At 43.1% G+C, this 27802-nt stretch overlaps 19 protein-coding genes across 20 annotated transcripts; 11 read left to right on the plus strand and 8 right to left on the minus strand.

Moving 5' to 3' along the window:
* The first annotated feature begins 18 nt into the window (after positions 1 to 18).
* On the plus strand, positions 19 to 685 carry LOC119559201 (histone H2B). Of its 2 annotated transcripts, XM_037872269.1 has the most exons (2): positions 19 to 157; positions 212 to 685. In XM_037872269.1, exon 2 carries the CDS (start codon positions 363 to 365, stop codon positions 564 to 566), a length of 204 nt encoding a protein of 67 aa, XP_037728197.1. In that variant the 5' UTR covers positions 19 to 157; positions 212 to 362; the 3' UTR covers positions 567 to 685. The 2 variants fall into 2 exon arrangements, with proteins under 2 accessions (XP_037728197.1, XP_037728196.1); XM_037872268.1 differs by having other exon boundaries at positions 52 to 673.
* Positions 683 to 1823, minus strand: LOC119559177 (histone H1-like). The gene is made up of 2 exons (XM_037872237.1): positions 939 to 1823; positions 683 to 881 (listed from the first exon to the last, which is right to left on the minus strand). Exon 1 carries the CDS (start codon positions 1801 to 1803, stop codon positions 1051 to 1053), a length of 753 nt encoding a protein of 250 aa, XP_037728165.1. The 5' UTR covers positions 1804 to 1823; the 3' UTR covers positions 683 to 881; positions 939 to 1050.
* Positions 1824 to 3934: 2111 nt separating this feature from the next.
* On the plus strand, positions 3935 to 4339 carry LOC119559212 (histone H4). Its single transcript, XM_037872283.1, has one exon. It carries the CDS (start codon positions 3976 to 3978, stop codon positions 4285 to 4287), a length of 312 nt encoding a protein of 103 aa, XP_037728211.1. The 5' UTR covers positions 3935 to 3975; the 3' UTR covers positions 4288 to 4339.
* Positions 4340 to 5157: 818 nt separating this feature from the next.
* Positions 5158 to 5761, plus strand: LOC119559217 (histone H2B). Its single transcript, XM_037872288.1, has 2 exons — positions 5158 to 5296; positions 5351 to 5761. The coding sequence occupies exon 2, from the start codon at positions 5502 to 5504 to the stop codon at positions 5703 to 5705; it is 204 nt and encodes a 67-aa protein (XP_037728216.1). The 5' UTR covers positions 5158 to 5296; positions 5351 to 5501; the 3' UTR covers positions 5706 to 5761.
* Positions 5762 to 5821: 60 nt separating this feature from the next.
* Positions 5822 to 6962, minus strand: LOC119559178 (histone H1-like). Its single transcript, XM_037872238.1, has 2 exons — positions 6078 to 6962; positions 5822 to 6020 (listed from the first exon to the last, which is right to left on the minus strand). The coding sequence occupies exon 1, from the start codon at positions 6940 to 6942 to the stop codon at positions 6190 to 6192; it is 753 nt and encodes a 250-aa protein (XP_037728166.1). The 5' UTR covers positions 6943 to 6962; the 3' UTR covers positions 5822 to 6020; positions 6078 to 6189.
* A 2111-nt stretch (positions 6963 to 9073) lies between these two features.
* On the plus strand, positions 9074 to 9478 carry LOC119559220 (histone H4). Its single transcript, XM_037872291.1, has one exon. It carries the CDS (start codon positions 9115 to 9117, stop codon positions 9424 to 9426), a length of 312 nt encoding a protein of 103 aa, XP_037728219.1. The 5' UTR covers positions 9074 to 9114; the 3' UTR covers positions 9427 to 9478.
* A 393-nt stretch (positions 9479 to 9871) lies between these two features.
* On the minus strand, positions 9872 to 10246 carry LOC119559256 (histone H2A). The gene has a single exon (XM_037872326.1). It carries the CDS (start codon positions 10244 to 10246, stop codon positions 9872 to 9874), a length of 375 nt encoding a protein of 124 aa, XP_037728254.1.
* Positions 10247 to 10296: 50 nt separating this feature from the next.
* LOC119559222 (histone H2B) lies at positions 10297 to 10963 on the plus strand. Its single transcript, XM_037872293.1, has 2 exons — positions 10297 to 10435; positions 10490 to 10963. The coding sequence occupies exon 2, from the start codon at positions 10641 to 10643 to the stop codon at positions 10842 to 10844; it is 204 nt and encodes a 67-aa protein (XP_037728221.1). The 5' UTR covers positions 10297 to 10435; positions 10490 to 10640; the 3' UTR covers positions 10845 to 10963.
* Positions 10961 to 12101, minus strand: LOC119559218 (histone H1-like). Its single transcript, XM_037872289.1, has 2 exons — positions 11217 to 12101; positions 10961 to 11159 (listed from the first exon to the last, which is right to left on the minus strand). Exon 1 carries the CDS (start codon positions 12079 to 12081, stop codon positions 11329 to 11331), a length of 753 nt encoding a protein of 250 aa, XP_037728217.1. The 5' UTR covers positions 12082 to 12101; the 3' UTR covers positions 10961 to 11159; positions 11217 to 11328.
* A 2111-nt stretch (positions 12102 to 14212) lies between these two features.
* LOC119559221 (histone H4) lies at positions 14213 to 14617 on the plus strand. Its single transcript, XM_037872292.1, has one exon. It carries the CDS (start codon positions 14254 to 14256, stop codon positions 14563 to 14565), a length of 312 nt encoding a protein of 103 aa, XP_037728220.1. The 5' UTR covers positions 14213 to 14253; the 3' UTR covers positions 14566 to 14617.
* An 818-nt stretch (positions 14618 to 15435) lies between these two features.
* On the plus strand, positions 15436 to 16039 carry LOC119559223 (histone H2B). The gene is made up of 2 exons (XM_037872294.1): positions 15436 to 15574; positions 15629 to 16039. The coding sequence occupies exon 2, from the start codon at positions 15780 to 15782 to the stop codon at positions 15981 to 15983; it is 204 nt and encodes a 67-aa protein (XP_037728222.1). The 5' UTR covers positions 15436 to 15574; positions 15629 to 15779; the 3' UTR covers positions 15984 to 16039.
* Positions 16040 to 16099: 60 nt separating this feature from the next.
* LOC119559219 (histone H1-like) lies at positions 16100 to 17240 on the minus strand. The gene is made up of 2 exons (XM_037872290.1): positions 16356 to 17240; positions 16100 to 16298 (listed from the first exon to the last, which is right to left on the minus strand). Exon 1 carries the CDS (start codon positions 17218 to 17220, stop codon positions 16468 to 16470), a length of 753 nt encoding a protein of 250 aa, XP_037728218.1. The 5' UTR covers positions 17221 to 17240; the 3' UTR covers positions 16100 to 16298; positions 16356 to 16467.
* A 2111-nt stretch (positions 17241 to 19351) lies between these two features.
* LOC119559227 (histone H4) lies at positions 19352 to 19756 on the plus strand. The gene has a single exon (XM_037872297.1). The coding sequence runs from the start codon at positions 19393 to 19395 to the stop codon at positions 19702 to 19704; it is 312 nt and encodes a 103-aa protein (XP_037728225.1). The 5' UTR covers positions 19352 to 19392; the 3' UTR covers positions 19705 to 19756.
* Positions 19757 to 20149: 393 nt separating this feature from the next.
* Positions 20150 to 20524, minus strand: LOC119559257 (histone H2A). The gene has a single exon (XM_037872328.1). It carries the CDS (start codon positions 20522 to 20524, stop codon positions 20150 to 20152), a length of 375 nt encoding a protein of 124 aa, XP_037728256.1.
* A 50-nt stretch (positions 20525 to 20574) lies between these two features.
* Positions 20575 to 21241, plus strand: LOC119559229 (histone H2B). The gene is made up of 2 exons (XM_037872300.1): positions 20575 to 20713; positions 20768 to 21241. Exon 2 carries the CDS (start codon positions 20919 to 20921, stop codon positions 21120 to 21122), a length of 204 nt encoding a protein of 67 aa, XP_037728228.1. The 5' UTR covers positions 20575 to 20713; positions 20768 to 20918; the 3' UTR covers positions 21123 to 21241.
* On the minus strand, positions 21239 to 22379 carry LOC119559225 (histone H1-like). The gene is made up of 2 exons (XM_037872295.1): positions 21495 to 22379; positions 21239 to 21437 (listed from the first exon to the last, which is right to left on the minus strand). The coding sequence occupies exon 1, from the start codon at positions 22357 to 22359 to the stop codon at positions 21607 to 21609; it is 753 nt and encodes a 250-aa protein (XP_037728223.1). The 5' UTR covers positions 22360 to 22379; the 3' UTR covers positions 21239 to 21437; positions 21495 to 21606.
* Positions 22380 to 24490: 2111 nt separating this feature from the next.
* On the plus strand, positions 24491 to 24895 carry LOC119559228 (histone H4). Its single transcript, XM_037872299.1, has one exon. It carries the CDS (start codon positions 24532 to 24534, stop codon positions 24841 to 24843), a length of 312 nt encoding a protein of 103 aa, XP_037728227.1. The 5' UTR covers positions 24491 to 24531; the 3' UTR covers positions 24844 to 24895.
* Positions 24896 to 25713: 818 nt separating this feature from the next.
* LOC119559230 (histone H2B) lies at positions 25714 to 26317 on the plus strand. The gene is made up of 2 exons (XM_037872301.1): positions 25714 to 25852; positions 25907 to 26317. The coding sequence occupies exon 2, from the start codon at positions 26058 to 26060 to the stop codon at positions 26259 to 26261; it is 204 nt and encodes a 67-aa protein (XP_037728229.1). The 5' UTR covers positions 25714 to 25852; positions 25907 to 26057; the 3' UTR covers positions 26262 to 26317.
* A 60-nt stretch (positions 26318 to 26377) lies between these two features.
* LOC119559226 (histone H1-like) lies at positions 26378 to 27518 on the minus strand. Its single transcript, XM_037872296.1, has 2 exons — positions 26634 to 27518; positions 26378 to 26576 (listed from the first exon to the last, which is right to left on the minus strand). Exon 1 carries the CDS (start codon positions 27496 to 27498, stop codon positions 26746 to 26748), a length of 753 nt encoding a protein of 250 aa, XP_037728224.1. The 5' UTR covers positions 27499 to 27518; the 3' UTR covers positions 26378 to 26576; positions 26634 to 26745.
* Between the last annotated feature and the right edge of the window lie 284 nt (positions 27519 to 27802).

The raw sequence follows: 27802 nt of genomic DNA on the forward strand, positions 1-27802 counted from the left end.
TACACACTGAAAACGAATGCTCGACGAGCCCCGGGTAGCCACATATTTATACTTTTGCGTCTGCCTGCGCGTTCATTTAGGGGTGGGTGCCTTAGACCTGAAAACATTGCTCGAAAAAAAGTATAAAGCTGAACGCGCTTGGGCACCATTATGATCAGTGAGTTGTGTTTGTGAAATCATAAGTGAAGTGAATAATGCCGCCGAAAACTAGTGGAAAGGCAGCCAAGAAGGCTGGCAAAGCCCAGAAGAACATCACCAAGACCGATAAGAAGAAGAAGCGCAAGAGGAAGGAGAGCTACGCCATCTACATTTACAAGGTCCTGAAGCAGGTCCACCCTGACACCGGCATTTCGTCGAAGGCAATGAGCATCATGAACAGCTTTGTGAATGATATCTTCGAGCGCATTGCTGCCGAGGCGTCTCGTCTGGCTCACTACAACAAGCGCTCGACCATAACCAGTCGGGAGATCCAAACGGCTGTTCGCCTGCTCCTGCCCGGAGAGTTGGCCAAGCACGCCGTCAGTGAGGGAACCAAGGCTGTCACCAAGTACACCAGCTCCAAGTAATTTTCTCTTGCTGCGTATGGGCAGAAAGATCCAAAACGGCCCTTTTCAGGGCCACAACACATTTTACCAAAGAAACTACATTTTCAATATACCATTTGCCAATCAAATTCGTGATATAAGTTCAATTTGTGTTTTTTTTTCTGAAGAACTTATTCTGGAGCTTTATAGTATAGTTATTAAATCATGAACATCGATTGATAACGAGTTTCTGCAAAAAGTGGCGAGGAACATTCTTTGACTTGCATTTTAAGATACTCTGGTACAGCTGCTGAAATCAATGCGGCCACACTTCTTTAAAAAAAAAATGCTAACGGCCTAACAAAATAATTGGATAAGTAAAATGTACAAAGTTTTAAATTGAAAGTATCTTTCTCTTGTTAACGAACGTTGTAGCCCTGAAAAGGGCTTGTTTAAACTAATTTCAGATATCGAAATCTAAAATAGCGATTGCGAGCAGGTACCAGGTACTGTACTTTTGCTCAATTTACTTCTTGGCAGCCGTAGTCTTGGCTTTCGGCTTTTTAGCGGTAGCAGGAGCAGCTGCTTTTTTCACCGCCTTTTTGGGCTTAGCAGACGCCGCTGGCTTGGCCTTTGGTGCTTTCGCCGCCTTTGGCTTCGCTGCGATCGACTTGGCCTTCGCTGCTGTTGGCTTCGCCTTTACGGTTCCAGTTTTCTTGGCATCCTTGGCCTTTGCCTTTTCGGTTTTCTTCTTCTCTGCGGTCTTTTTGGTGGTAACAGCCTTCTTAGCCTTGGGCTTCTTCTCGTCAGCTCCGGCGGCAGCTTTCTTGGCGGTGGATCCGGTCTTCTTGACGGCTACCTTCTTGCTTTTCACCTTCTTCTCAGCAGACGCAGGCTTCGGCTTCGGATCCTTCTTGGCGGAGGCCGACAGTTTAAATGAGCCAGACGCCCCTTTTCCCTTGGTTTGGATCAGCTTTCCATTGACCACGGCGGATTTCAAGTATTTCTTGATGAATGGAGCCAGCTTCTGGGCATCGCATTTATAGGTGGCAGTGATGTATTTCTTAATTGCCAGAAGCGATGAGCCGCCACGTTCCTTCAAATTCTTGATGGATGCGTCCACCATTTGTTGAGTTGGCGGATGCGATGGCGGGGCAGCAGCCCTTTTCACCTTTGGGGCAGCGGATCCAGATGCCTTCTTGGTGGCCACCTTCTTCTCAACTGACACTGACGGGGCAGCCACTGGGGAAGCGGACGTTGCAACTGCAGAATCAGACATTTTTCTTCACTAAAATACACTTTTTCGTATAGAAAATGGGCCGCGCGCTTATTACCAACCTCCTTCGTTCGGATGAGAATCGAGGAGGAGAGCACTTTAACTGTGCGCCTGGCATCAGGCATTTGCTCTGCTATTATTTGTTTGAAGTGCAAACATATTTTCTTATTTTTAGTGCTTAAGATTCTAAAACTTAACAATCTTTTTATTGTTTTACATTCTTAAATGATCTATTAAGCAGGTAATGTTTTCAAAATGTAAGTATCTTGTTTTTGCGACCTTTTATTGCCTTATCAACTTCAACATAGACATTCGTAACATGAGCAATTTTCTTAAAAACCCATTTTAAAATATGATATCTTAAAAATATTTTGTAACTTGCTAATGAAAAAATAAATTTGAACCTTTTACTTAAATAAGTACTACAATTATATTTACTTATCATTAGTTTAGGTATTTTATTACTTGTTCCAAGTTGTCCCTTGGCTACGTACGAAGTTGGCTATCAAGCTACATTCGGCAATGGTTTTCTGACTGTTAAAAATATAAATCTTTTAAAATATTGTATTTATTCGATGTTTTCTTAGATATATCATGTCTTTGCTCAAGACAGTACAGCATTGGATGCATGTTTATAAGCAGTTTTTACAAAATTTGCTAATATGTGTTTCATGTATGAATCCCATTGAGGCCGCACTCAAGTTAACATTAAAGAAAAAAATCTAAAAAATATACTTAATAATATTTTTCTTGTTTTTTATAAAGCATTATGCATTCATTAACGCATATGATTTATTTTCAGATAGCGTTTAAAAGTTTTTCGATTTTTTGTTGATGCTTGAATGTCTAATGTTGATCGTGGTTGTCCCACATAACCCTCCCTTTCTAAAAACATGCCGACATTTATAACGAAAATTTTTGAAAAACGTGATAATACCAAAAGTACAATCAAATTGAATCTAATCTATTAAATAAATCTAATATTACAAAAAACGATATATAAATTCAGGAATATATATACCTATAAGCAGTTTTTTTTGTGTCCCATATAAAAATATCGTGGAGGTTGCACTTAACATTAAAAAGAAAATATAAAAAATGTATTTTTAAATCTGTTTATGTTTTATTAAGCAAATAGATTCACAAGCCTAGCTAATTTTTGTTCATCTCGCATGTAATATTTTTTAGTTTTTTTCTGATGCTTGAAAGTCTTGACCATCCCTGCCGCATAGCAGCTCCATCGCATTAAAAACCCCACCCAATCCAATATTTATTGATTTTATCAATTCTAATTTCTATCAAATCACAAAAAGTTACATACAATTATTAACTCCACTTACGAAGGAACGAGTCGAAAAGTTTTTTTTTTATTTTAACGTTGAAGCCTGCAGATAAAAATTTGTATCTCATTGACTGTAATTTGTGGTCCTGAAAAGGACCGATTTGTACAAAGTATGTTAGCGCATTGGCAGCACGCACACTTAAGCACGCTCGCCGCGAATGCGACGGGCCAACTGGATGTCTTTGGGCATGATGGTGACACGCTTGGCATGAATGGCGCACAAGTTGGTATCTTCAAAGAGGCCAACCAGATAGGCCTCGCTAGCTTCCTGCAGAGCCATCACTGCCGAGCTCTGGAATCGCAGGTCAGTCTTGAAGTCCTGAGCGATTTCACGCACCAGACGCTGGAAAGGCAGCTTGCGGATCAGGAGCTCGGTACTCTTCTGGTATCGACGGATCTCACGCAGGGCAACAGTTCCAGGGCGATACCGATGGGGCTTCTTCACGCCTCCGGTGGCTGGTGCGCTCTTGCGAGCGGCCTTAGTAGCCAGTTGTTTGCGTGGCGCCTTGCCACCAGTCGATTTCCGAGCGGTTTGCTTGGTACGGGCCATTTTCGAGTTCACGTTCACTTCACGTTTCAAAACACAATAAACGATAGCTGCATTTGCTACCTACTTATATAGCAAAACGAGGAGGGTTGAAAAGAGAGGGAAGCAGAGGCCATCTCACTTGTCGAGCAGAGAGCGGTGAGCGAAGAGCGGGACGCACATATCGTTCGGACTCGCTCGTGTTTCTGGGGTTTTAGGTATAAATAAGAGTGCGTCGAAAATCAGGAATTAGTTCTTCAGTGACTTTCGTTTCGTGCAGTGTGTTAACAGTAGAAAATAGTGAAATATGACTGGTCGCGGTAAAGGAGGCAAAGGCTTGGGAAAAGGAGGCGCCAAGCGTCATCGCAAAGTGCTGCGAGATAACATCCAGGGTATCACTAAGCCAGCAATCCGCCGTTTGGCTCGTCGCGGCGGTGTGAAGCGCATCTCGGGACTCATTTACGAGGAAACACGTGGCGTTCTGAAGGTGTTCTTGGAGAACGTTATCCGCGATGCCGTCACCTACACCGAACACGCCAAGAGGAAGACTGTCACAGCCATGGATGTTGTGTACGCTCTGAAGAGGCAAGGCCGCACCCTGTACGGCTTCGGCGGTTAAAAAACTAGTACAGCTTGTACTTCATTCAGCAATCGGTCCTTTTCAGGACCACCATTCAAATTTTCGAAGGAGACAAATTTTCAAATAATTTTTTGATTTATTGGCATACTGACCGGGAACTCGAAAGTTGATACTGCATATACATATTGCATTGAACCAAAATTAAATTTCAAATGGGTATGGGTTCAGGTATGTATTTTGTAGAGGCTGTACCGCTTGCAGATACAGCATTAACGGAAATGCGTCTTTTTGGCGACGAACTTCTTAGAACATTCCAGATCTTATTTCTGACCAAGTGCTATTCAACGACATTTCTTGTTTTAATGATATAATATACGTATTGGAAAATCTTCACTTCTTTGGTAAAAACTTGGTCGTCCTGAAAAGGACGGTTGGGTTTTATTTTTTATGTACAAGTATGTAGTAGGCTCCGCATTTAAAACGTTTAAGCCTTCTTCTCGGTCTTCTTGGGCAACAGAACAGCCTGGATGTTGGGCAACACTCCACCCTGGGCAATGGTGACGCCGGAGAGTAGTTTGTTCAACTCCTCGTCGTTGCGGATGGCCAGCTGCAGATGACGAGGAATAATCCTAGTCTTCTTGTTGTCACGAGCAGCATTGCCAGCCAATTCGAGAACCTCAGCGGCCAGATATTCCATCACAGCAGCCAGGTAAACTGGAGCGCCGGCCCCAACTCGCTCGGCATAGTTGCCCTTGCGGAGCAAACGGTGAATACGGCCCACTGGGAACTGAAGACCGGCACGGTTAGAGCGGGACTTTGCCTTTCCCTTCACTTTGCCACCTTTTCCACGACCAGACATTTTTCTTTACGAGTATTTCACTTAGTTCACTTTACACACTGAAAACGAATGCTCGACGAGCCCCGGGTAGCCACATATTTATACTTTTGCGTCTGCCTGCGCGTTCATTTAGGGGTGGGTGCCTTAGACCTGAAAACATTGCTCGAAAAAAAGTATAAAGCTGAACGCGCTTGGGCACCATTATGATCAGTGAGTTGTGTTTGTGAAATCATAAGTGAAGTGAATAATGCCGCCGAAAACTAGTGGAAAGGCAGCCAAGAAGGCTGGCAAAGCCCAGAAGAACATCACCAAGACCGATAAGAAGAAGAAGCGCAAGAGGAAGGAGAGCTACGCCATCTACATTTACAAGGTCCTGAAGCAGGTCCACCCTGACACCGGCATTTCGTCGAAGGCAATGAGCATCATGAACAGCTTTGTGAATGATATCTTCGAGCGCATTGCTGCCGAGGCGTCTCGTCTGGCTCACTACAACAAGCGCTCGACCATAACCAGTCGGGAGATCCAAACGGCTGTTCGCCTGCTCCTGCCCGGAGAGTTGGCCAAGCACGCCGTCAGTGAGGGAACCAAGGCTGTCACCAAGTACACCAGCTCCAAGTAATTTTCTCTTGCTGCGTATGGGCAGAAAGATCCAAAACGGCCCTTTTCAGGGCCACAACACATTTTACCAAAGAAACTACATTTTCAATATACCATTTGCCAATCAAATTCGTGATATAAGTTCAATTTGTGTTTTTTTTTCTGAAGAACTTATTCTGGAGCTTTATAGTATAGTTATTAAATCATGAACATCGATTGATAACGAGTTTCTGCAAAAAGTGGCGAGGAACATTCTTTGACTTGCATTTTAAGATACTCTGGTACAGCTGCTGAAATCAATGCGGCCACACTTCTTTAAAAAAAAAATGCTAACGGCCTAACAAAATAATTGGATAAGTAAAATGTACAAAGTTTTAAATTGAAAGTATCTTTCTCTTGTTAACGAACGTTGTAGCCCTGAAAAGGGCTTGTTTAAACTAATTTCAGATATCGAAATCTAAAATAGCGATTGCGAGCAGGTACCAGGTACTGTACTTTTGCTCAATTTACTTCTTGGCAGCCGTAGTCTTGGCTTTCGGCTTTTTAGCGGTAGCAGGAGCAGCTGCTTTTTTCACCGCCTTTTTGGGCTTAGCAGACGCCGCTGGCTTGGCCTTTGGTGCTTTCGCCGCCTTTGGCTTCGCTGCGATCGACTTGGCCTTCGCTGCTGTTGGCTTCGCCTTTACGGTTCCAGTTTTCTTGGCATCCTTGGCCTTTGCCTTTTCGGTTTTCTTCTTCTCTGCGGTCTTTTTGGTGGTAACAGCCTTCTTAGCCTTGGGCTTCTTCTCGTCAGCTCCGGCGGCAGCTTTCTTGGCGGTGGATCCGGTCTTCTTGACGGCTACCTTCTTGCTTTTCACCTTCTTCTCAGCAGACGCAGGCTTCGGCTTCGGATCCTTCTTGGCGGAGGCCGACAGTTTAAATGAGCCAGACGCCCCTTTTCCCTTGGTTTGGATCAGCTTTCCATTGACCACGGCGGATTTCAAGTATTTCTTGATGAATGGAGCCAGCTTCTGGGCATCGCATTTATAGGTGGCAGTGATGTATTTCTTAATTGCCAGAAGCGATGAGCCGCCACGTTCCTTCAAATTCTTGATGGATGCGTCCACCATTTGTTGAGTTGGCGGATGCGATGGCGGGGCAGCAGCCCTTTTCACCTTTGGGGCAGCGGATCCAGATGCCTTCTTGGTGGCCACCTTCTTCTCAACTGACACTGACGGGGCAGCCACTGGGGAAGCGGACGTTGCAACTGCAGAATCAGACATTTTTCTTCACTAAAATACACTTTTTCGTATAGAAAATGGGCCGCGCGCTTATTACCAACCTCCTTCGTTCGGATGAGAATCGAGGAGGAGAGCACTTTAACTGTGCGCCTGGCATCAGGCATTTGCTCTGCTATTATTTGTTTGAAGTGCAAACATATTTTCTTATTTTTAGTGCTTAAGATTCTAAAACTTAACAATCTTTTTATTGTTTTACATTCTTAAATGATCTATTAAGCAGGTAATGTTTTCAAAATGTAAGTATCTTGTTTTTGCGACCTTTTATTGCCTTATCAACTTCAACATAGACATTCGTAACATGAGCAATTTTCTTAAAAACCCATTTTAAAATATGATATCTTAAAAATATTTTGTAACTTGCTAATGAAAAAATAAATTTGAACCTTTTACTTAAATAAGTACTACAATTATATTTACTTATCATTAGTTTAGGTATTTTATTACTTGTTCCAAGTTGTCCCTTGGCTACGTACGAAGTTGGCTATCAAGCTACATTCGGCAATGGTTTTCTGACTGTTAAAAATATAAATCTTTTAAAATATTGTATTTATTCGATGTTTTCTTAGATATATCATGTCTTTGCTCAAGACAGTACAGCATTGGATGCATGTTTATAAGCAGTTTTTACAAAATTTGCTAATATGTGTTTCATGTATGAATCCCATTGAGGCCGCACTCAAGTTAACATTAAAGAAAAAAATCTAAAAAATATACTTAATAATATTTTTCTTGTTTTTTATAAAGCATTATGCATTCATTAACGCATATGATTTATTTTCAGATAGCGTTTAAAAGTTTTTCGATTTTTTGTTGATGCTTGAATGTCTAATGTTGATCGTGGTTGTCCCACATAACCCTCCCTTTCTAAAAACATGCCGACATTTATAACGAAAATTTTTGAAAAACGTGATAATACCAAAAGTACAATCAAATTGAATCTAATCTATTAAATAAATCTAATATTACAAAAAACGATATATAAATTCAGGAATATATATACCTATAAGCAGTTTTTTTTGTGTCCCATATAAAAATATCGTGGAGGTTGCACTTAACATTAAAAAGAAAATATAAAAAATGTATTTTTAAATCTGTTTATGTTTTATTAAGCAAATAGATTCACAAGCCTAGCTAATTTTTGTTCATCTCGCATGTAATATTTTTTAGTTTTTTTCTGATGCTTGAAAGTCTTGACCATCCCTGCCGCATAGCAGCTCCATCGCATTAAAAACCCCACCCAATCCAATATTTATTGATTTTATCAATTCTAATTTCTATCAAATCACAAAAAGTTACATACAATTATTAACTCCACTTACGAAGGAACGAGTCGAAAAGTTTTTTTTTTATTTTAACGTTGAAGCCTGCAGATAAAAATTTGTATCTCATTGACTGTAATTTGTGGTCCTGAAAAGGACCGATTTGTACAAAGTATGTTAGCGCATTGGCAGCACGCACACTTAAGCACGCTCGCCGCGAATGCGACGGGCCAACTGGATGTCTTTGGGCATGATGGTGACACGCTTGGCATGAATGGCGCACAAGTTGGTATCTTCAAAGAGGCCAACCAGATAGGCCTCGCTAGCTTCCTGCAGAGCCATCACTGCCGAGCTCTGGAATCGCAGGTCAGTCTTGAAGTCCTGAGCGATTTCACGCACCAGACGCTGGAAAGGCAGCTTGCGGATCAGGAGCTCGGTACTCTTCTGGTATCGACGGATCTCACGCAGGGCAACAGTTCCAGGGCGATACCGATGGGGCTTCTTCACGCCTCCGGTGGCTGGTGCGCTCTTGCGAGCGGCCTTAGTAGCCAGTTGTTTGCGTGGCGCCTTGCCACCAGTCGATTTCCGAGCGGTTTGCTTGGTACGGGCCATTTTCGAGTTCACGTTCACTTCACGTTTCAAAACACAATAAACGATAGCTGCATTTGCTACCTACTTATATAGCAAAACGAGGAGGGTTGAAAAGAGAGGGAAGCAGAGGCCATCTCACTTGTCGAGCAGAGAGCGGTGAGCGAAGAGCGGGACGCACATATCGTTCGGACTCGCTCGTGTTTCTGGGGTTTTAGGTATAAATAAGAGTGCGTCGAAAATCAGGAATTAGTTCTTCAGTGACTTTCGTTTCGTGCAGTGTGTTAACAGTAGAAAATAGTGAAATATGACTGGTCGCGGTAAAGGAGGCAAAGGCTTGGGAAAAGGAGGCGCCAAGCGTCATCGCAAAGTGCTGCGAGATAACATCCAGGGTATCACTAAGCCAGCAATCCGCCGTTTGGCTCGTCGCGGCGGTGTGAAGCGCATCTCGGGACTCATTTACGAGGAAACACGTGGCGTTCTGAAGGTGTTCTTGGAGAACGTTATCCGCGATGCCGTCACCTACACCGAACACGCCAAGAGGAAGACTGTCACAGCCATGGATGTTGTGTACGCTCTGAAGAGGCAAGGCCGCACCCTGTACGGCTTCGGCGGTTAAAAAACTAGTACAGCTTGTACTTCATTCAGCAATCGGTCCTTTTCAGGACCACCATTCAAATTTTCGAAGGAGACAAATTTTCAAATAATTTTTTGATTTATTGGCATACTGACCGGGAACTCGAAAGTTGATACTGCATATACATATTGCATTGAACCAAAATTAAATTTCAAATGGGTATGGGTTCAGGTATGTATTTTGTAGAGGCTGTACCGCTTGCAGATACAGCATTAACGGAAATGCGTCTTTTTGGCGACGAACTTCTTAGAACATTCCAGATCTTATTTCTGACCAAGTGCTATTCAACGACATTTCTTGTTTTAATGATATAATATACGTATTGGAAAATCTTCACTTCTTTGGTAAAAACTTGGTCGTCCTGAAAAGGACGGTTGGGTTTTATTTTTTATGTACAAGTATGTAGTAGGCTCCGCATTTAAAACGTTTAAGCCTTCTTCTCGGTCTTCTTGGGCAACAGAACAGCCTGGATGTTGGGCAACACTCCACCCTGGGCAATGGTGACGCCGGAGAGTAGTTTGTTCAACTCCTCGTCGTTGCGGATGGCCAGCTGCAGATGACGAGGAATAATCCTAGTCTTCTTGTTGTCACGAGCAGCATTGCCAGCCAATTCGAGAACCTCAGCGGCCAGATATTCCATCACAGCAGCCAGGTAAACTGGAGCGCCGGCCCCAACTCGCTCGGCATAGTTGCCCTTGCGGAGCAAACGGTGAATACGGCCCACTGGGAACTGAAGACCGGCACGGTTAGAGCGGGACTTTGCCTTTCCCTTCACTTTGCCACCTTTTCCACGACCAGACATTTTTCTTTACGAGTATTTCACTTAGTTCACTTTACACACTGAAAACGAATGCTCGACGAGCCCCGGGTAGCCACATATTTATACTTTTGCGTCTGCCTGCGCGTTCATTTAGGGGTGGGTGCCTTAGACCTGAAAACATTGCTCGAAAAAAAGTATAAAGCTGAACGCGCTTGGGCACCATTATGATCAGTGAGTTGTGTTTGTGAAATCATAAGTGAAGTGAATAATGCCGCCGAAAACTAGTGGAAAGGCAGCCAAGAAGGCTGGCAAAGCCCAGAAGAACATCACCAAGACCGATAAGAAGAAGAAGCGCAAGAGGAAGGAGAGCTACGCCATCTACATTTACAAGGTCCTGAAGCAGGTCCACCCTGACACCGGCATTTCGTCGAAGGCAATGAGCATCATGAACAGCTTTGTGAATGATATCTTCGAGCGCATTGCTGCCGAGGCGTCTCGTCTGGCTCACTACAACAAGCGCTCGACCATAACCAGTCGGGAGATCCAAACGGCTGTTCGCCTGCTCCTGCCCGGAGAGTTGGCCAAGCACGCCGTCAGTGAGGGAACCAAGGCTGTCACCAAGTACACCAGCTCCAAGTAATTTTCTCTTGCTGCGTATGGGCAGAAAGATCCAAAACGGCCCTTTTCAGGGCCACAACACATTTTACCAAAGAAACTACATTTTCAATATACCATTTGCCAATCAAATTCGTGATATAAGTTCAATTTGTGTTTTTTTTTCTGAAGAACTTATTCTGGAGCTTTATAGTATAGTTATTAAATCATGAACATCGATTGATAACGAGTTTCTGCAAAAAGTGGCGAGGAACATTCTTTGACTTGCATTTTAAGATACTCTGGTACAGCTGCTGAAATCAATGCGGCCACACTTCTTTAAAAAAAAAATGCTAACGGCCTAACAAAATAATTGGATAAGTAAAATGTACAAAGTTTTAAATTGAAAGTATCTTTCTCTTGTTAACGAACGTTGTAGCCCTGAAAAGGGCTTGTTTAAACTAATTTCAGATATCGAAATCTAAAATAGCGATTGCGAGCAGGTACCAGGTACTGTACTTTTGCTCAATTTACTTCTTGGCAGCCGTAGTCTTGGCTTTCGGCTTTTTAGCGGTAGCAGGAGCAGCTGCTTTTTTCACCGCCTTTTTGGGCTTAGCAGACGCCGCTGGCTTGGCCTTTGGTGCTTTCGCCGCCTTTGGCTTCGCTGCGATCGACTTGGCCTTCGCTGCTGTTGGCTTCGCCTTTACGGTTCCAGTTTTCTTGGCATCCTTGGCCTTTGCCTTTTCGGTTTTCTTCTTCTCTGCGGTCTTTTTGGTGGTAACAGCCTTCTTAGCCTTGGGCTTCTTCTCGTCAGCTCCGGCGGCAGCTTTCTTGGCGGTGGATCCGGTCTTCTTGACGGCTACCTTCTTGCTTTTCACCTTCTTCTCAGCAGACGCAGGCTTCGGCTTCGGATCCTTCTTGGCGGAGGCCGACAGTTTAAATGAGCCAGACGCCCCTTTTCCCTTGGTTTGGATCAGCTTTCCATTGACCACGGCGGATTTCAAGTATTTCTTGATGAATGGAGCCAGCTTCTGGGCATCGCATTTATAGGTGGCAGTGATGTATTTCTTAATTGCCAGAAGCGATGAGCCGCCACGTTCCTTCAAATTCTTGATGGATGCGTCCACCATTTGTTGAGTTGGCGGATGCGATGGCGGGGCAGCAGCCCTTTTCACCTTTGGGGCAGCGGATCCAGATGCCTTCTTGGTGGCCACCTTCTTCTCAACTGACACTGACGGGGCAGCCACTGGGGAAGCGGACGTTGCAACTGCAGAATCAGACATTTTTCTTCACTAAAATACACTTTTTCGTATAGAAAATGGGCCGCGCGCTTATTACCAACCTCCTTCGTTCGGATGAGAATCGAGGAGGAGAGCACTTTAACTGTGCGCCTGGCATCAGGCATTTGCTCTGCTATTATTTGTTTGAAGTGCAAACATATTTTCTTATTTTTAGTGCTTAAGATTCTAAAACTTAACAATCTTTTTATTGTTTTACATTCTTAAATGATCTATTAAGCAGGTAATGTTTTCAAAATGTAAGTATCTTGTTTTTGCGACCTTTTATTGCCTTATCAACTTCAACATAGACATTCGTAACATGAGCAATTTTCTTAAAAACCCATTTTAAAATATGATATCTTAAAAATATTTTGTAACTTGCTAATGAAAAAATAAATTTGAACCTTTTACTTAAATAAGTACTACAATTATATTTACTTATCATTAGTTTAGGTATTTTATTACTTGTTCCAAGTTGTCCCTTGGCTACGTACGAAGTTGGCTATCAAGCTACATTCGGCAATGGTTTTCTGACTGTTAAAAATATAAATCTTTTAAAATATTGTATTTATTCGATGTTTTCTTAGATATATCATGTCTTTGCTCAAGACAGTACAGCATTGGATGCATGTTTATAAGCAGTTTTTACAAAATTTGCTAATATGTGTTTCATGTATGAATCCCATTGAGGCCGCACTCAAGTTAACATTAAAGAAAAAAATCTAAAAAATATACTTAATAATATTTTTCTTGTTTTTTATAAAGCATTATGCATTCATTAACGCATATGATTTATTTTCAGATAGCGTTTAAAAGTTTTTCGATTTTTTGTTGATGCTTGAATGTCTAATGTTGATCGTGGTTGTCCCACATAACCCTCCCTTTCTAAAAACATGCCGACATTTATAACGAAAATTTTTGAAAAACGTGATAATACCAAAAGTACAATCAAATTGAATCTAATCTATTAAATAAATCTAATATTACAAAAAACGATATATAAATTCAGGAATATATATACCTATAAGCAGTTTTTTTTGTGTCCCATATAAAAATATCGTGGAGGTTGCACTTAACATTAAAAAGAAAATATAAAAAATGTATTTTTAAATCTGTTTATGTTTTATTAAGCAAATAGATTCACAAGCCTAGCTAATTTTTGTTCATCTCGCATGTAATATTTTTTAGTTTTTTTCTGATGCTTGAAAGTCTTGACCATCCCTGCCGCATAGCAGCTCCATCGCATTAAAAACCCCACCCAATCCAATATTTATTGATTTTATCAATTCTAATTTCTATCAAATCACAAAAAGTTACATACAATTATTAACTCCACTTACGAAGGAACGAGTCGAAAAGTTTTTTTTTTATTTTAACGTTGAAGCCTGCAGATAAAAATTTGTATCTCATTGACTGTAATTTGTGGTCCTGAAAAGGACCGATTTGTACAAAGTATGTTAGCGCATTGGCAGCACGCACACTTAAGCACGCTCGCCGCGAATGCGACGGGCCAACTGGATGTCTTTGGGCATGATGGTGACACGCTTGGCATGAATGGCGCACAAGTTGGTATCTTCAAAGAGGCCAACCAGATAGGCCTCGCTAGCTTCCTGCAGAGCCATCACTGCCGAGCTCTGGAATCGCAGGTCAGTCTTGAAGTCCTGAGCGATTTCACGCACCAGACGCTGGAAAGGCAGCTTGCGGATCAGGAGCTCGGTACTCTTCTGGTATCGACGGATCTCACGCAGGGCAACAGTTCCAGGGCGATACCGATGGGGCTTCTTCACGCCTCCGGTGGCTGGTGCGCTCTTGCGAGCGGCCTTAGTAGCCAGTTGTTTGCGTGGCGCCTTGCCACCAGTCGATTTCCGAGCGGTTTGCTTGGTACGGGCCATTTTCGAGTTCACGTTCACTTCACGTTTCAAAACACAATAAACGATAGCTGCATTTGCTACCTACTTATATAGCAAAACGAGGAGGGTTGAAAAGAGAGGGAAGCAGAGGCCATCTCACTTGTCGAGCAGAGAGCGGTGAGCGAAGAGCGGGACGCACATATCGTTCGGACTCGCTCGTGTTTCTGGGGTTTTAGGTATAAATAAGAGTGCGTCGAAAATCAGGAATTAGTTCTTCAGTGACTTTCGTTTCGTGCAGTGTGTTAACAGTAGAAAATAGTGAAATATGACTGGTCGCGGTAAAGGAGGCAAAGGCTTGGGAAAAGGAGGCGCCAAGCGTCATCGCAAAGTGCTGCGAGATAACATCCAGGGTATCACTAAGCCAGCAATCCGCCGTTTGGCTCGTCGCGGCGGTGTGAAGCGCATCTCGGGACTCATTTACGAGGAAACACGTGGCGTTCTGAAGGTGTTCTTGGAGAACGTTATCCGCGATGCCGTCACCTACACCGAACACGCCAAGAGGAAGACTGTCACAGCCATGGATGTTGTGTACGCTCTGAAGAGGCAAGGCCGCACCCTGTACGGCTTCGGCGGTTAAAAAACTAGTACAGCTTGTACTTCATTCAGCAATCGGTCCTTTTCAGGACCACCATTCAAATTTTCGAAGGAGACAAATTTTCAAATAATTTTTTGATTTATTGGCATACTGACCGGGAACTCGAAAGTTGATACTGCATATACATATTGCATTGAACCAAAATTAAATTTCAAATGGGTATGGGTTCAGGTATGTATTTTGTAGAGGCTGTACCGCTTGCAGATACAGCATTAACGGAAATGCGTCTTTTTGGCGACGAACTTCTTAGAACATTCCAGATCTTATTTCTGACCAAGTGCTATTCAACGACATTTCTTGTTTTAATGATATAATATACGTATTGGAAAATCTTCACTTCTTTGGTAAAAACTTGGTCGTCCTGAAAAGGACGGTTGGGTTTTATTTTTTATGTACAAGTATGTAGTAGGCTCCGCATTTAAAACGTTTAAGCCTTCTTCTCGGTCTTCTTGGGCAACAGAACAGCCTGGATGTTGGGCAACACTCCACCCTGGGCAATGGTGACGCCGGAGAGTAGTTTGTTCAACTCCTCGTCGTTGCGGATGGCCAGCTGCAGATGACGAGGAATAATCCTAGTCTTCTTGTTGTCACGAGCAGCATTGCCAGCCAATTCGAGAACCTCAGCGGCCAGATATTCCATCACAGCAGCCAGGTAAACTGGAGCGCCGGCCCCAACTCGCTCGGCATAGTTGCCCTTGCGGAGCAAACGGTGAATACGGCCCACTGGGAACTGAAGACCGGCACGGTTAGAGCGGGACTTTGCCTTTCCCTTCACTTTGCCACCTTTTCCACGACCAGACATTTTTCTTTACGAGTATTTCACTTAGTTCACTTTACACACTGAAAACGAATGCTCGACGAGCCCCGGGTAGCCACATATTTATACTTTTGCGTCTGCCTGCGCGTTCATTTAGGGGTGGGTGCCTTAGACCTGAAAACATTGCTCGAAAAAAAGTATAAAGCTGAACGCGCTTGGGCACCATTATGATCAGTGAGTTGTGTTTGTGAAATCATAAGTGAAGTGAATAATGCCGCCGAAAACTAGTGGAAAGGCAGCCAAGAAGGCTGGCAAAGCCCAGAAGAACATCACCAAGACCGATAAGAAGAAGAAGCGCAAGAGGAAGGAGAGCTACGCCATCTACATTTACAAGGTCCTGAAGCAGGTCCACCCTGACACCGGCATTTCGTCGAAGGCAATGAGCATCATGAACAGCTTTGTGAATGATATCTTCGAGCGCATTGCTGCCGAGGCGTCTCGTCTGGCTCACTACAACAAGCGCTCGACCATAACCAGTCGGGAGATCCAAACGGCTGTTCGCCTGCTCCTGCCCGGAGAGTTGGCCAAGCACGCCGTCAGTGAGGGAACCAAGGCTGTCACCAAGTACACCAGCTCCAAGTAATTTTCTCTTGCTGCGTATGGGCAGAAAGATCCAAAACGGCCCTTTTCAGGGCCACAACACATTTTACCAAAGAAACTACATTTTCAATATACCATTTGCCAATCAAATTCGTGATATAAGTTCAATTTGTGTTTTTTTTTCTGAAGAACTTATTCTGGAGCTTTATAGTATAGTTATTAAATCATGAACATCGATTGATAACGAGTTTCTGCAAAAAGTGGCGAGGAACATTCTTTGACTTGCATTTTAAGATACTCTGGTACAGCTGCTGAAATCAATGCGGCCACACTTCTTTAAAAAAAAAATGCTAACGGCCTAACAAAATAATTGGATAAGTAAAATGTACAAAGTTTTAAATTGAAAGTATCTTTCTCTTGTTAACGAACGTTGTAGCCCTGAAAAGGGCTTGTTTAAACTAATTTCAGATATCGAAATCTAAAATAGCGATTGCGAGCAGGTACCAGGTACTGTACTTTTGCTCAATTTACTTCTTGGCAGCCGTAGTCTTGGCTTTCGGCTTTTTAGCGGTAGCAGGAGCAGCTGCTTTTTTCACCGCCTTTTTGGGCTTAGCAGACGCCGCTGGCTTGGCCTTTGGTGCTTTCGCCGCCTTTGGCTTCGCTGCGATCGACTTGGCCTTCGCTGCTGTTGGCTTCGCCTTTACGGTTCCAGTTTTCTTGGCATCCTTGGCCTTTGCCTTTTCGGTTTTCTTCTTCTCTGCGGTCTTTTTGGTGGTAACAGCCTTCTTAGCCTTGGGCTTCTTCTCGTCAGCTCCGGCGGCAGCTTTCTTGGCGGTGGATCCGGTCTTCTTGACGGCTACCTTCTTGCTTTTCACCTTCTTCTCAGCAGACGCAGGCTTCGGCTTCGGATCCTTCTTGGCGGAGGCCGACAGTTTAAATGAGCCAGACGCCCCTTTTCCCTTGGTTTGGATCAGCTTTCCATTGACCACGGCGGATTTCAAGTATTTCTTGATGAATGGAGCCAGCTTCTGGGCATCGCATTTATAGGTGGCAGTGATGTATTTCTTAATTGCCAGAAGCGATGAGCCGCCACGTTCCTTCAAATTCTTGATGGATGCGTCCACCATTTGTTGAGTTGGCGGATGCGATGGCGGGGCAGCAGCCCTTTTCACCTTTGGGGCAGCGGATCCAGATGCCTTCTTGGTGGCCACCTTCTTCTCAACTGACACTGACGGGGCAGCCACTGGGGAAGCGGACGTTGCAACTGCAGAATCAGACATTTTTCTTCACTAAAATACACTTTTTCGTATAGAAAATGGGCCGCGCGCTTATTACCAACCTCCTTCGTTCGGATGAGAATCGAGGAGGAGAGCACTTTAACTGTGCGCCTGGCATCAGGCATTTGCTCTGCTATTATTTGTTTGAAGTGCAAACATATTTTCTTATTTTTAGTGCTTAAGATTCTAAAACTTAACAATCTTTTTATTGTTTTACATTCTTAAATGATCTATTAAGCAGGTAATGTTTTCAAAATGTAAGTATCTTGTTTTTGCGACCTTTTATTGCCTTATCAACTTCAACATAGACATTCGTAACATGAGCAATTTTCTTAAAAACCCATTTTAAAATATGATATCTTAAAAATATTTTGTAACTTGCTAATGAAAAAATAAATTTGAACCTTTTACTTAAATAAGTACTACAATTATATTTACTTATCATTAGTTTAGGTATTTTATTACTTGTTCCAAGTTGTCCCTTGGCTACGTACGAAGTTGGCTATCAAGCTACATTCGGCAATGGTTTTCTGACTGTTAAAAATATAAATCTTTTAAAATATTGTATTTATTCGATGTTTTCTTAGATATATCATGTCTTTGCTCAAGACAGTACAGCATTGGATGCATGTTTATAAGCAGTTTTTACAAAATTTGCTAATATGTGTTTCATGTATGAATCCCATTGAGGCCGCACTCAAGTTAACATTAAAGAAAAAAATCTAAAAAATATACTTAATAATATTTTTCTTGTTTTTTATAAAGCATTATGCATTCATTAACGCATATGATTTATTTTCAGATAGCGTTTAAAAGTTTTTCGATTTTTTGTTGATGCTTGAATGTCTAATGTTGATCGTGGTTGTCCCACATAACCCTCCCTTTCTAAAAACATGCCGACATTTATAACGAAAATTTTTGAAAAACGTGATAATACCAAAAGTACAATCAAATTGAATCTAATCTATTAAATAAATCTAATATTACAAAAAACGATATATAAATTCAGGAATATATATACCTATAAGCAGTTTTTTTTGTGTCCCATATAAAAATATCGTGGAGGTTGCACTTAACATTAAAAAGAAAATATAAAAAATGTATTTTTAAATCTGTTTATGTTTTATTAAGCAAATAGATTCACAAGCCTAGCTAATTTTTGTTCATCTCGCATGTAATATTTTTTAGTTTTTTTCTGATGCTTGAAAGTCTTGACCATCCCTGCCGCATAGCAGCTCCATCGCATTAAAAACCCCACCCAATCCAATATTTATTGATTTTATCAATTCTAATTTCTATCAAATCACAAAAAGTTACATACAATTATTAACTCCACTTACGAAGGAACGAGTCGAAAAGTTTTTTTTTTATTTTAACGTTGAAGCCTGCAGATAAAAATTTGTATCTCATTGACTGTAATTTGTGGTCCTGAAAAGGACCGATTTGTACAAAGTATGTTAGCGCATTGGCAGCACGCACACTTAAGCACGCTCGCCGCGAATGCGACGGGCCAACTGGATGTCTTTGGGCATGATGGTGACACGCTTGGCATGAATGGCGCACAAGTTGGTATCTTCAAAGAGGCCAACCAGATAGGCCTCGCTAGCTTCCTGCAGAGCCATCACTGCCGAGCTCTGGAATCGCAGGTCAGTCTTGAAGTCCTGAGCGATTTCACGCACCAGACGCTGGAAAGGCAGCTTGCGGATCAGGAGCTCGGTACTCTTCTGGTATCGACGGATCTCACGCAGGGCAACAGTTCCAGGGCGATACCGATGGGGCTTCTTCACGCCTCCGGTGGCTGGTGCGCTCTTGCGAGCGGCCTTAGTAGCCAGTTGTTTGCGTGGCGCCTTGCCACCAGTCGATTTCCGAGCGGTTTGCTTGGTACGGGCCATTTTCGAGTTCACGTTCACTTCACGTTTCAAAACACAATAAACGATAGCTGCATTTGCTACCTACTTATATAGCAAAACGAGGAGGGTTGAAAAGAGAGGGAAGCAGAGGCCATCTCACTTGTCGAGCAGAGAGCGGTGAGCGAAGAGCGGGACGCACATATCGTTCGGACTCGCTCGTGTTTCTGGGGTTTTAGGTATAAATAAGAGTGCGTCGAAAATCAGGAATTAGTTCTTCAGTGACTTTCGTTTCGTGCAGTGTGTTAACAGTAGAAAATAGTGAAATATGACTGGTCGCGGTAAAGGAGGCAAAGGCTTGGGAAAAGGAGGCGCCAAGCGTCATCGCAAAGTGCTGCGAGATAACATCCAGGGTATCACTAAGCCAGCAATCCGCCGTTTGGCTCGTCGCGGCGGTGTGAAGCGCATCTCGGGACTCATTTACGAGGAAACACGTGGCGTTCTGAAGGTGTTCTTGGAGAACGTTATCCGCGATGCCGTCACCTACACCGAACACGCCAAGAGGAAGACTGTCACAGCCATGGATGTTGTGTACGCTCTGAAGAGGCAAGGCCGCACCCTGTACGGCTTCGGCGGTTAAAAAACTAGTACAGCTTGTACTTCATTCAGCAATCGGTCCTTTTCAGGACCACCATTCAAATTTTCGAAGGAGACAAATTTTCAAATAATTTTTTGATTTATTGGCATACTGACCGGGAACTCGAAAGTTGATACTGCATATACATATTGCATTGAACCAAAATTAAATTTCAAATGGGTATGGGTTCAGGTATGTATTTTGTAGAGGCTGTACCGCTTGCAGATACAGCATTAACGGAAATGCGTCTTTTTGGCGACGAACTTCTTAGAACATTCCAGATCTTATTTCTGACCAAGTGCTATTCAACGACATTTCTTGTTTTAATGATATAATATACGTATTGGAAAATCTTCACTTCTTTGGTAAAAACTTGGTCGTCCTGAAAAGGACGGTTGGGTTTTATTTTTTATGTACAAGTATGTAGTAGGCTCCGCATTTAAAACGTTTAAGCCTTCTTCTCGGTCTTCTTGGGCAACAGAACAGCCTGGATGTTGGGCAACACTCCACCCTGGGCAATGGTGACGCCGGAGAGTAGTTTGTTCAACTCCTCGTCGTTGCGGATGGCCAGCTGCAGATGACGAGGAATAATCCTAGTCTTCTTGTTGTCACGAGCAGCATTGCCAGCCAATTCGAGAACCTCAGCGGCCAGATATTCCATCACAGCAGCCAGGTAAACTGGAGCGCCGGCCCCAACTCGCTCGGCATAGTTGCCCTTGCGGAGCAAACGGTGAATACGGCCCACTGGGAACTGAAGACCGGCACGGTTAGAGCGGGACTTTGCCTTTCCCTTCACTTTGCCACCTTTTCCACGACCAGACATTTTTCTTTACGAGTATTTCACTTAGTTCACTTTACACACTGAAAACGAATGCTCGACGAGCCCCGGGTAGCCACATATTTATACTTTTGCGTCTGCCTGCGCGTTCATTTAGGGGTGGGTGCCTTAGACCTGAAAACATTGCTCGAAAAAAAGTATAAAGCTGAACGCGCTTGGGCACCATTATGATCAGTGAGTTGTGTTTGTGAAATCATAAGTGAAGTGAATAATGCCGCCGAAAACTAGTGGAAAGGCAGCCAAGAAGGCTGGCAAAGCCCAGAAGAACATCACCAAGACCGATAAGAAGAAGAAGCGCAAGAGGAAGGAGAGCTACGCCATCTACATTTACAAGGTCCTGAAGCAGGTCCACCCTGACACCGGCATTTCGTCGAAGGCAATGAGCATCATGAACAGCTTTGTGAATGATATCTTCGAGCGCATTGCTGCCGAGGCGTCTCGTCTGGCTCACTACAACAAGCGCTCGACCATAACCAGTCGGGAGATCCAAACGGCTGTTCGCCTGCTCCTGCCCGGAGAGTTGGCCAAGCACGCCGTCAGTGAGGGAACCAAGGCTGTCACCAAGTACACCAGCTCCAAGTAATTTTCTCTTGCTGCGTATGGGCAGAAAGATCCAAAACGGCCCTTTTCAGGGCCACAACACATTTTACCAAAGAAACTACATTTTCAATATACCATTTGCCAATCAAATTCGTGATATAAGTTCAATTTGTGTTTTTTTTTCTGAAGAACTTATTCTGGAGCTTTATAGTATAGTTATTAAATCATGAACATCGATTGATAACGAGTTTCTGCAAAAAGTGGCGAGGAACATTCTTTGACTTGCATTTTAAGATACTCTGGTACAGCTGCTGAAATCAATGCGGCCACACTTCTTTAAAAAAAAAATGCTAACGGCCTAACAAAATAATTGGATAAGTAAAATGTACAAAGTTTTAAATTGAAAGTATCTTTCTCTTGTTAACGAACGTTGTAGCCCTGAAAAGGGCTTGTTTAAACTAATTTCAGATATCGAAATCTAAAATAGCGATTGCGAGCAGGTACCAGGTACTGTACTTTTGCTCAATTTACTTCTTGGCAGCCGTAGTCTTGGCTTTCGGCTTTTTAGCGGTAGCAGGAGCAGCTGCTTTTTTCACCGCCTTTTTGGGCTTAGCAGACGCCGCTGGCTTGGCCTTTGGTGCTTTCGCCGCCTTTGGCTTCGCTGCGATCGACTTGGCCTTCGCTGCTGTTGGCTTCGCCTTTACGGTTCCAGTTTTCTTGGCATCCTTGGCCTTTGCCTTTTCGGTTTTCTTCTTCTCTGCGGTCTTTTTGGTGGTAACAGCCTTCTTAGCCTTGGGCTTCTTCTCGTCAGCTCCGGCGGCAGCTTTCTTGGCGGTGGATCCGGTCTTCTTGACGGCTACCTTCTTGCTTTTCACCTTCTTCTCAGCAGACGCAGGCTTCGGCTTCGGATCCTTCTTGGCGGAGGCCGACAGTTTAAATGAGCCAGACGCCCCTTTTCCCTTGGTTTGGATCAGCTTTCCATTGACCACGGCGGATTTCAAGTATTTCTTGATGAATGGAGCCAGCTTCTGGGCATCGCATTTATAGGTGGCAGTGATGTATTTCTTAATTGCCAGAAGCGATGAGCCGCCACGTTCCTTCAAATTCTTGATGGATGCGTCCACCATTTGTTGAGTTGGCGGATGCGATGGCGGGGCAGCAGCCCTTTTCACCTTTGGGGCAGCGGATCCAGATGCCTTCTTGGTGGCCACCTTCTTCTCAACTGACACTGACGGGGCAGCCACTGGGGAAGCGGACGTTGCAACTGCAGAATCAGACATTTTTCTTCACTAAAATACACTTTTTCGTATAGAAAATGGGCCGCGCGCTTATTACCAACCTCCTTCGTTCGGATGAGAATCGAGGAGGAGAGCACTTTAACTGTGCGCCTGGCATCAGGCATTTGCTCTGCTATTATTTGTTTGAAGTGCAAACATATTTTCTTATTTTTAGTGCTTAAGATTCTAAAACTTAACAATCTTTTTATTGTTTTACATTCTTAAATGATCTATTAAGCAGGTAATGTTTTCAAAATGTAAGTATCTTGTTTTTGCGACCTTTTATTGCCTTATCAACTTCAACATAGACATTCGTAACATGAGCAATTTTCTTAAAAACCCATTTTAAAATATGATATCTTAAAAATATTTTGTAACTTGCTAATGAAAAAATAAATTTGAACCTTTTACTTAAATAAGTACTACAATTATATTTACTTATCATTAGTTTAGGTATTTTATTACTTGTTCCAAGTTGTCCCTTGGCTACGTACGAAGTTGGCTATCAAGCTACATTCGGCAATGGTTTTCTGACTGTTAAAAATATAAATCTTTTAAAATATTGTATTTATTCGATGTTTTCTTAGATATATCATGTCTTTGCTCAAGACAGTACAGCATTGGATGCATGTTTATAAGCAGTTTTTACAAAATTTGCTAATATGTGTTTCATGTATGAATCCCATTGAGGCCGCACTCAAGTTAACATTAAAGAAAAAAATCTAAAAAATATACTTAATAATATTTTTCTTGTTTTTTATAAAGCATTATGCATTCATTAACGCATATGATTTATTTTCAGATAGCGTTTAAAAGTTTTTCGATTTTTTGTTGATGCTTGAATGTCTAATGTTGATCGTGGTTGTCCCACATAACCCTCCCTTTCTAAAAACATGCCGACATTTATAACGAAAATTTTTGAAAAACGTGATAATACCAAAAGTACAATCAAATTGAATCTAATCTATTAAATAAATCTAATATTACAAAAAACGATATATAAATTCAGGAATATATATACCTATAAGCAGTTTTTTTTGTGTCCCATATAAAAATATCGTGGAGGTTGCACTTAACATTAAAAAGAAAATATAAAAAATGTATTTTTAAATCTGTTTATGTTTTATTAAGCAAATAGATTCACAAGCCTAGCTAATTTTTGTTCATCTCGCATGTAATATTTTTTAGTTTTTTTCTGATGCTTGAAAGTCTTGACCATCCCTGCCGCATAGCAGCTCCATCGCATTAAAAACCCCACCCAATCCAATATTTATTGATTTTATCAATTCTAATTTCTATCAAATCACAAAAAGTTACATACAATTATTAACTCCACTTACGAAGGAACGAGTCGAAAAGTTTTTTTTTTATTTTAACGTTGAAGCCTGCAGATAAAAATTTGTATCTCATTGACTGTAATTTGTGGTCCTGAAAAGGACCGATTTGTACAAAGTATGTTAGCGCATTGGCAGCACGCACACTTAAGCACGCTCGCCGCGAATGCGACGGGCCAACTGGATGTCTTTGGGCATGATGGTGACACGCTTGGCATGAATGGCGCACAAGTTGGTATCTTCAAAGAGGCCAACCAGATAGGCCTCGCTAGCTTCCTGCAGAGCCATCACTGCCGAGCTCTGGAATCGCAGGTCAGTCTTGAAGTCCTGAGCGATTTCACGCACCAGACGCTGGAAAGGCAGCTTGCGGATCAGGAGCTCGGTACTCTTCTGGTATCGACGGATCTCACGCAGGGCAACAGTTCCAGGGCGATACCGATGGGGCTTCTTCACGCCTCCGGTGGCTGGTGCGCTCTTGCGAGCGGCCTTAGTAGCCAGTTGTTTGCGTGGCGCCTTGCCACCAGTCGATTTCCGAGCGGTTTGCTTGGTACGGGCCATTTTCGAGTTCACGTTCACTTCACGTTTCAAAACACAATAAACGATAGCTGCATTTGCTACCTACTTATATAGCAAAACGAGGAGGGTTGAAAAGAGAGGGAAGCAGAGGCCATCTCACTTGTCGAGCAGAGAGCGGTGAGCGAAGAGCGGGACGCACATATCGTTCGGACTCGCTCGTGTTTCTGGGGTTTTAGGTATAAATAAGAGTGCGTCGAAAATCAGGAATTAGTTCTTCAGTGACTTTCGTTTCGTGCAGTGTGTTAACAGTAGAAAATAGTGAAATATGACTGGTCGCGGTAAAGGAGGCAAAGGCTTGGGAAAAGGAGGCGCCAAGCGTCATCGCAAAGTGCTGCGAGATAACATCCAGGGTATCACTAAGCCAGCAATCCGCCGTTTGGCTCGTCGCGGCGGTGTGAAGCGCATCTCGGGACTCATTTACGAGGAAACACGTGGCGTTCTGAAGGTGTTCTTGGAGAACGTTATCCGCGATGCCGTCACCTACACCGAACACGCCAAGAGGAAGACTGTCACAGCCATGGATGTTGTGTACGCTCTGAAGAGGCAAGGCCGCACCCTGTACGGCTTCGGCGGTTAAAAAACTAGTACAGCTTGTACTTCATTCAGCAATCGGTCCTTTTCAGGACCACCATTCAAATTTTCGAAGGAGACAAATTTTCAAATAATTTTTTGATTTATTGGCATACTGACCGGGAACTCGAAAGTTGATACTGCATATACATATTGCATTGAACCAAAATTAAATTTCAAATGGGTATGGGTTCAGGTATGTATTTTGTAGAGGCTGTACCGCTTGCAGATACAGCATTAACGGAAATGCGTCTTTTTGGCGACGAACTTCTTAGAACATTCCAGATCTTATTTCTGACCAAGTGCTATTCAACGACATTTCTTGTTTTAATGATATAATATACGTATTGGAAAATCTTCACTTCTTTGGTAAAAACTTGGTCGTCCTGAAAAGGACGGTTGGGTTTTATTTTTTATGTACAAGTATGTAGTAGGCTCCGCATTTAAAACGTTTAAGCCTTCTTCTCGGTCTTCTTGGGCAACAGAACAGCCTGGATGTTGGGCAACACTCCACCCTGGGCAATGGTGACGCCGGAGAGTAGTTTGTTCAACTCCTCGTCGTTGCGGATGGCCAGCTGCAGATGACGAGGAATAATCCTAGTCTTCTTGTTGTCACGAGCAGCATTGCCAGCCAATTCGAGAACCTCAGCGGCCAGATATTCCATCACAGCAGCCAGGTAAACTGGAGCGCCGGCCCCAACTCGCTCGGCATAGTTGCCCTTGCGGAGCAAACGGTGAATACGGCCCACTGGGAACTGAAGACCGGCACGGTTAGAGCGGGACTTTGCCTTTCCCTTCACTTTGCCACCTTTTCCACGACCAGACATTTTTCTTTACGAGTATTTCACTTAGTTCACTTTACACACTGAAAACGAATGCTCGACGAGCCCCGGGTAGCCACATATTTATACTTTTGCGTCTGCCTGCGCGTTCATTTAGGGGTGGGTGCCTTAGACCTGAAAACATTGCTCGAAAAAAAGTATAAAGCTGAACGCGCTTGGGCACCATTATGATCAGTGAGTTGTGTTTGTGAAATCATAAGTGAAGTGAATAATGCCGCCGAAAACTAGTGGAAAGGCAGCCAAGAAGGCTGGCAAAGCCCAGAAGAACATCACCAAGACCGATAAGAAGAAGAAGCGCAAGAGGAAGGAGAGCTACGCCATCTACATTTACAAGGTCCTGAAGCAGGTCCACCCTGACACCGGCATTTCGTCGAAGGCAATGAGCATCATGAACAGCTTTGTGAATGATATCTTCGAGCGCATTGCTGCCGAGGCGTCTCGTCTGGCTCACTACAACAAGCGCTCGACCATAACCAGTCGGGAGATCCAAACGGCTGTTCGCCTGCTCCTGCCCGGAGAGTTGGCCAAGCACGCCGTCAGTGAGGGAACCAAGGCTGTCACCAAGTACACCAGCTCCAAGTAATTTTCTCTTGCTGCGTATGGGCAGAAAGATCCAAAACGGCCCTTTTCAGGGCCACAACACATTTTACCAAAGAAACTACATTTTCAATATACCATTTGCCAATCAAATTCGTGATATAAGTTCAATTTGTGTTTTTTTTTCTGAAGAACTTATTCTGGAGCTTTATAGTATAGTTATTAAATCATGAACATCGATTGATAACGAGTTTCTGCAAAAAGTGGCGAGGAACATTCTTTGACTTGCATTTTAAGATACTCTGGTACAGCTGCTGAAATCAATGCGGCCACACTTCTTTAAAAAAAAAATGCTAACGGCCTAACAAAATAATTGGATAAGTAAAATGTACAAAGTTTTAAATTGAAAGTATCTTTCTCTTGTTAACGAACGTTGTAGCCCTGAAAAGGGCTTGTTTAAACTAATTTCAGATATCGAAATCTAAAATAGCGATTGCGAGCAGGTACCAGGTACTGTACTTTTGCTCAATTTACTTCTTGGCAGCCGTAGTCTTGGCTTTCGGCTTTTTAGCGGTAGCAGGAGCAGCTGCTTTTTTCACCGCCTTTTTGGGCTTAGCAGACGCCGCTGGCTTGGCCTTTGGTGCTTTCGCCGCCTTTGGCTTCGCTGCGATCGACTTGGCCTTCGCTGCTGTTGGCTTCGCCTTTACGGTTCCAGTTTTCTTGGCATCCTTGGCCTTTGCCTTTTCGGTTTTCTTCTTCTCTGCGGTCTTTTTGGTGGTAACAGCCTTCTTAGCCTTGGGCTTCTTCTCGTCAGCTCCGGCGGCAGCTTTCTTGGCGGTGGATCCGGTCTTCTTGACGGCTACCTTCTTGCTTTTCACCTTCTTCTCAGCAGACGCAGGCTTCGGCTTCGGATCCTTCTTGGCGGAGGCCGACAGTTTAAATGAGCCAGACGCCCCTTTTCCCTTGGTTTGGATCAGCTTTCCATTGACCACGGCGGATTTCAAGTATTTCTTGATGAATGGAGCCAGCTTCTGGGCATCGCATTTATAGGTGGCAGTGATGTATTTCTTAATTGCCAGAAGCGATGAGCCGCCACGTTCCTTCAAATTCTTGATGGATGCGTCCACCATTTGTTGAGTTGGCGGATGCGATGGCGGGGCAGCAGCCCTTTTCACCTTTGGGGCAGCGGATCCAGATGCCTTCTTGGTGGCCACCTTCTTCTCAACTGACACTGACGGGGCAGCCACTGGGGAAGCGGACGTTGCAACTGCAGAATCAGACATTTTTCTTCACTAAAATACACTTTTTCGTATAGAAAATGGGCCGCGCGCTTATTACCAACCTCCTTCGTTCGGATGAGAATCGAGGAGGAGAGCACTTTAACTGTGCGCCTGGCATCAGGCATTTGCTCTGCTATTATTTGTTTGAAGTGCAAACATATTTTCTTATTTTTAGTGCTTAAGATTCTAAAACTTAACAATCTTTTTATTGTTTTACATTCTTAAATGATCTATTAAGCAGGTAATGTTTTCAAAATGTAAGTATCTTGTTTTTGCGACCTTTTATTGCCTTATCAACTTCAACATA

This window comes from Drosophila subpulchrella, unplaced genomic scaffold (assembly GCF_014743375.2).
Source record: "Drosophila subpulchrella strain 33 F10 #4 breed RU33 unplaced genomic scaffold, RU_Dsub_v1.1 Primary Assembly Seq19, whole genome shotgun sequence".
Taxonomy (NCBI): Eukaryota; Metazoa; Arthropoda; class Insecta; order Diptera; family Drosophilidae; genus Drosophila; species Drosophila subpulchrella.

What these genes read in the sequence shown, in the direction of transcription:
- LOC119559201 (XM_037872268.1), top strand. Translation starts at nt 195, where the DNA reads ATGCCGCCGAAAACTAGTGGAAAGGCAGCCAAGAAGGCTGGCAAAGCC.
- LOC119559177 (XM_037872237.1), bottom strand. Translation starts at nt 1,803, where the DNA reads ATGTCTGATTCTGCAGTTGCAACGTCCGCTTCCCCAGTGGCTGCCCCG.
- LOC119559212 (XM_037872283.1), top strand. Translation starts at nt 3,976, where the DNA reads ATGACTGGTCGCGGTAAAGGAGGCAAAGGCTTGGGAAAAGGAGGCGCC.
- LOC119559217 (XM_037872288.1), top strand. Translation starts at nt 5,502, where the DNA reads ATGAGCATCATGAACAGCTTTGTGAATGATATCTTCGAGCGCATTGCT.
- LOC119559178 (XM_037872238.1), bottom strand. Translation starts at nt 6,942, where the DNA reads ATGTCTGATTCTGCAGTTGCAACGTCCGCTTCCCCAGTGGCTGCCCCG.
- LOC119559220 (XM_037872291.1), top strand. Translation starts at nt 9,115, where the DNA reads ATGACTGGTCGCGGTAAAGGAGGCAAAGGCTTGGGAAAAGGAGGCGCC.
- LOC119559256 (XM_037872326.1), bottom strand. Translation starts at nt 10,246, where the DNA reads ATGTCTGGTCGTGGAAAAGGTGGCAAAGTGAAGGGAAAGGCAAAGTCC.
- LOC119559222 (XM_037872293.1), top strand. Translation starts at nt 10,641, where the DNA reads ATGAGCATCATGAACAGCTTTGTGAATGATATCTTCGAGCGCATTGCT.
- LOC119559218 (XM_037872289.1), bottom strand. Translation starts at nt 12,081, where the DNA reads ATGTCTGATTCTGCAGTTGCAACGTCCGCTTCCCCAGTGGCTGCCCCG.
- LOC119559221 (XM_037872292.1), top strand. Translation starts at nt 14,254, where the DNA reads ATGACTGGTCGCGGTAAAGGAGGCAAAGGCTTGGGAAAAGGAGGCGCC.
- LOC119559223 (XM_037872294.1), top strand. Translation starts at nt 15,780, where the DNA reads ATGAGCATCATGAACAGCTTTGTGAATGATATCTTCGAGCGCATTGCT.
- LOC119559219 (XM_037872290.1), bottom strand. Translation starts at nt 17,220, where the DNA reads ATGTCTGATTCTGCAGTTGCAACGTCCGCTTCCCCAGTGGCTGCCCCG.
- LOC119559227 (XM_037872297.1), top strand. Translation starts at nt 19,393, where the DNA reads ATGACTGGTCGCGGTAAAGGAGGCAAAGGCTTGGGAAAAGGAGGCGCC.
- LOC119559257 (XM_037872328.1), bottom strand. Translation starts at nt 20,524, where the DNA reads ATGTCTGGTCGTGGAAAAGGTGGCAAAGTGAAGGGAAAGGCAAAGTCC.
- LOC119559229 (XM_037872300.1), top strand. Translation starts at nt 20,919, where the DNA reads ATGAGCATCATGAACAGCTTTGTGAATGATATCTTCGAGCGCATTGCT.
- LOC119559225 (XM_037872295.1), bottom strand. Translation starts at nt 22,359, where the DNA reads ATGTCTGATTCTGCAGTTGCAACGTCCGCTTCCCCAGTGGCTGCCCCG.
- LOC119559228 (XM_037872299.1), top strand. Translation starts at nt 24,532, where the DNA reads ATGACTGGTCGCGGTAAAGGAGGCAAAGGCTTGGGAAAAGGAGGCGCC.
- LOC119559230 (XM_037872301.1), top strand. Translation starts at nt 26,058, where the DNA reads ATGAGCATCATGAACAGCTTTGTGAATGATATCTTCGAGCGCATTGCT.
- LOC119559226 (XM_037872296.1), bottom strand. Translation starts at nt 27,498, where the DNA reads ATGTCTGATTCTGCAGTTGCAACGTCCGCTTCCCCAGTGGCTGCCCCG.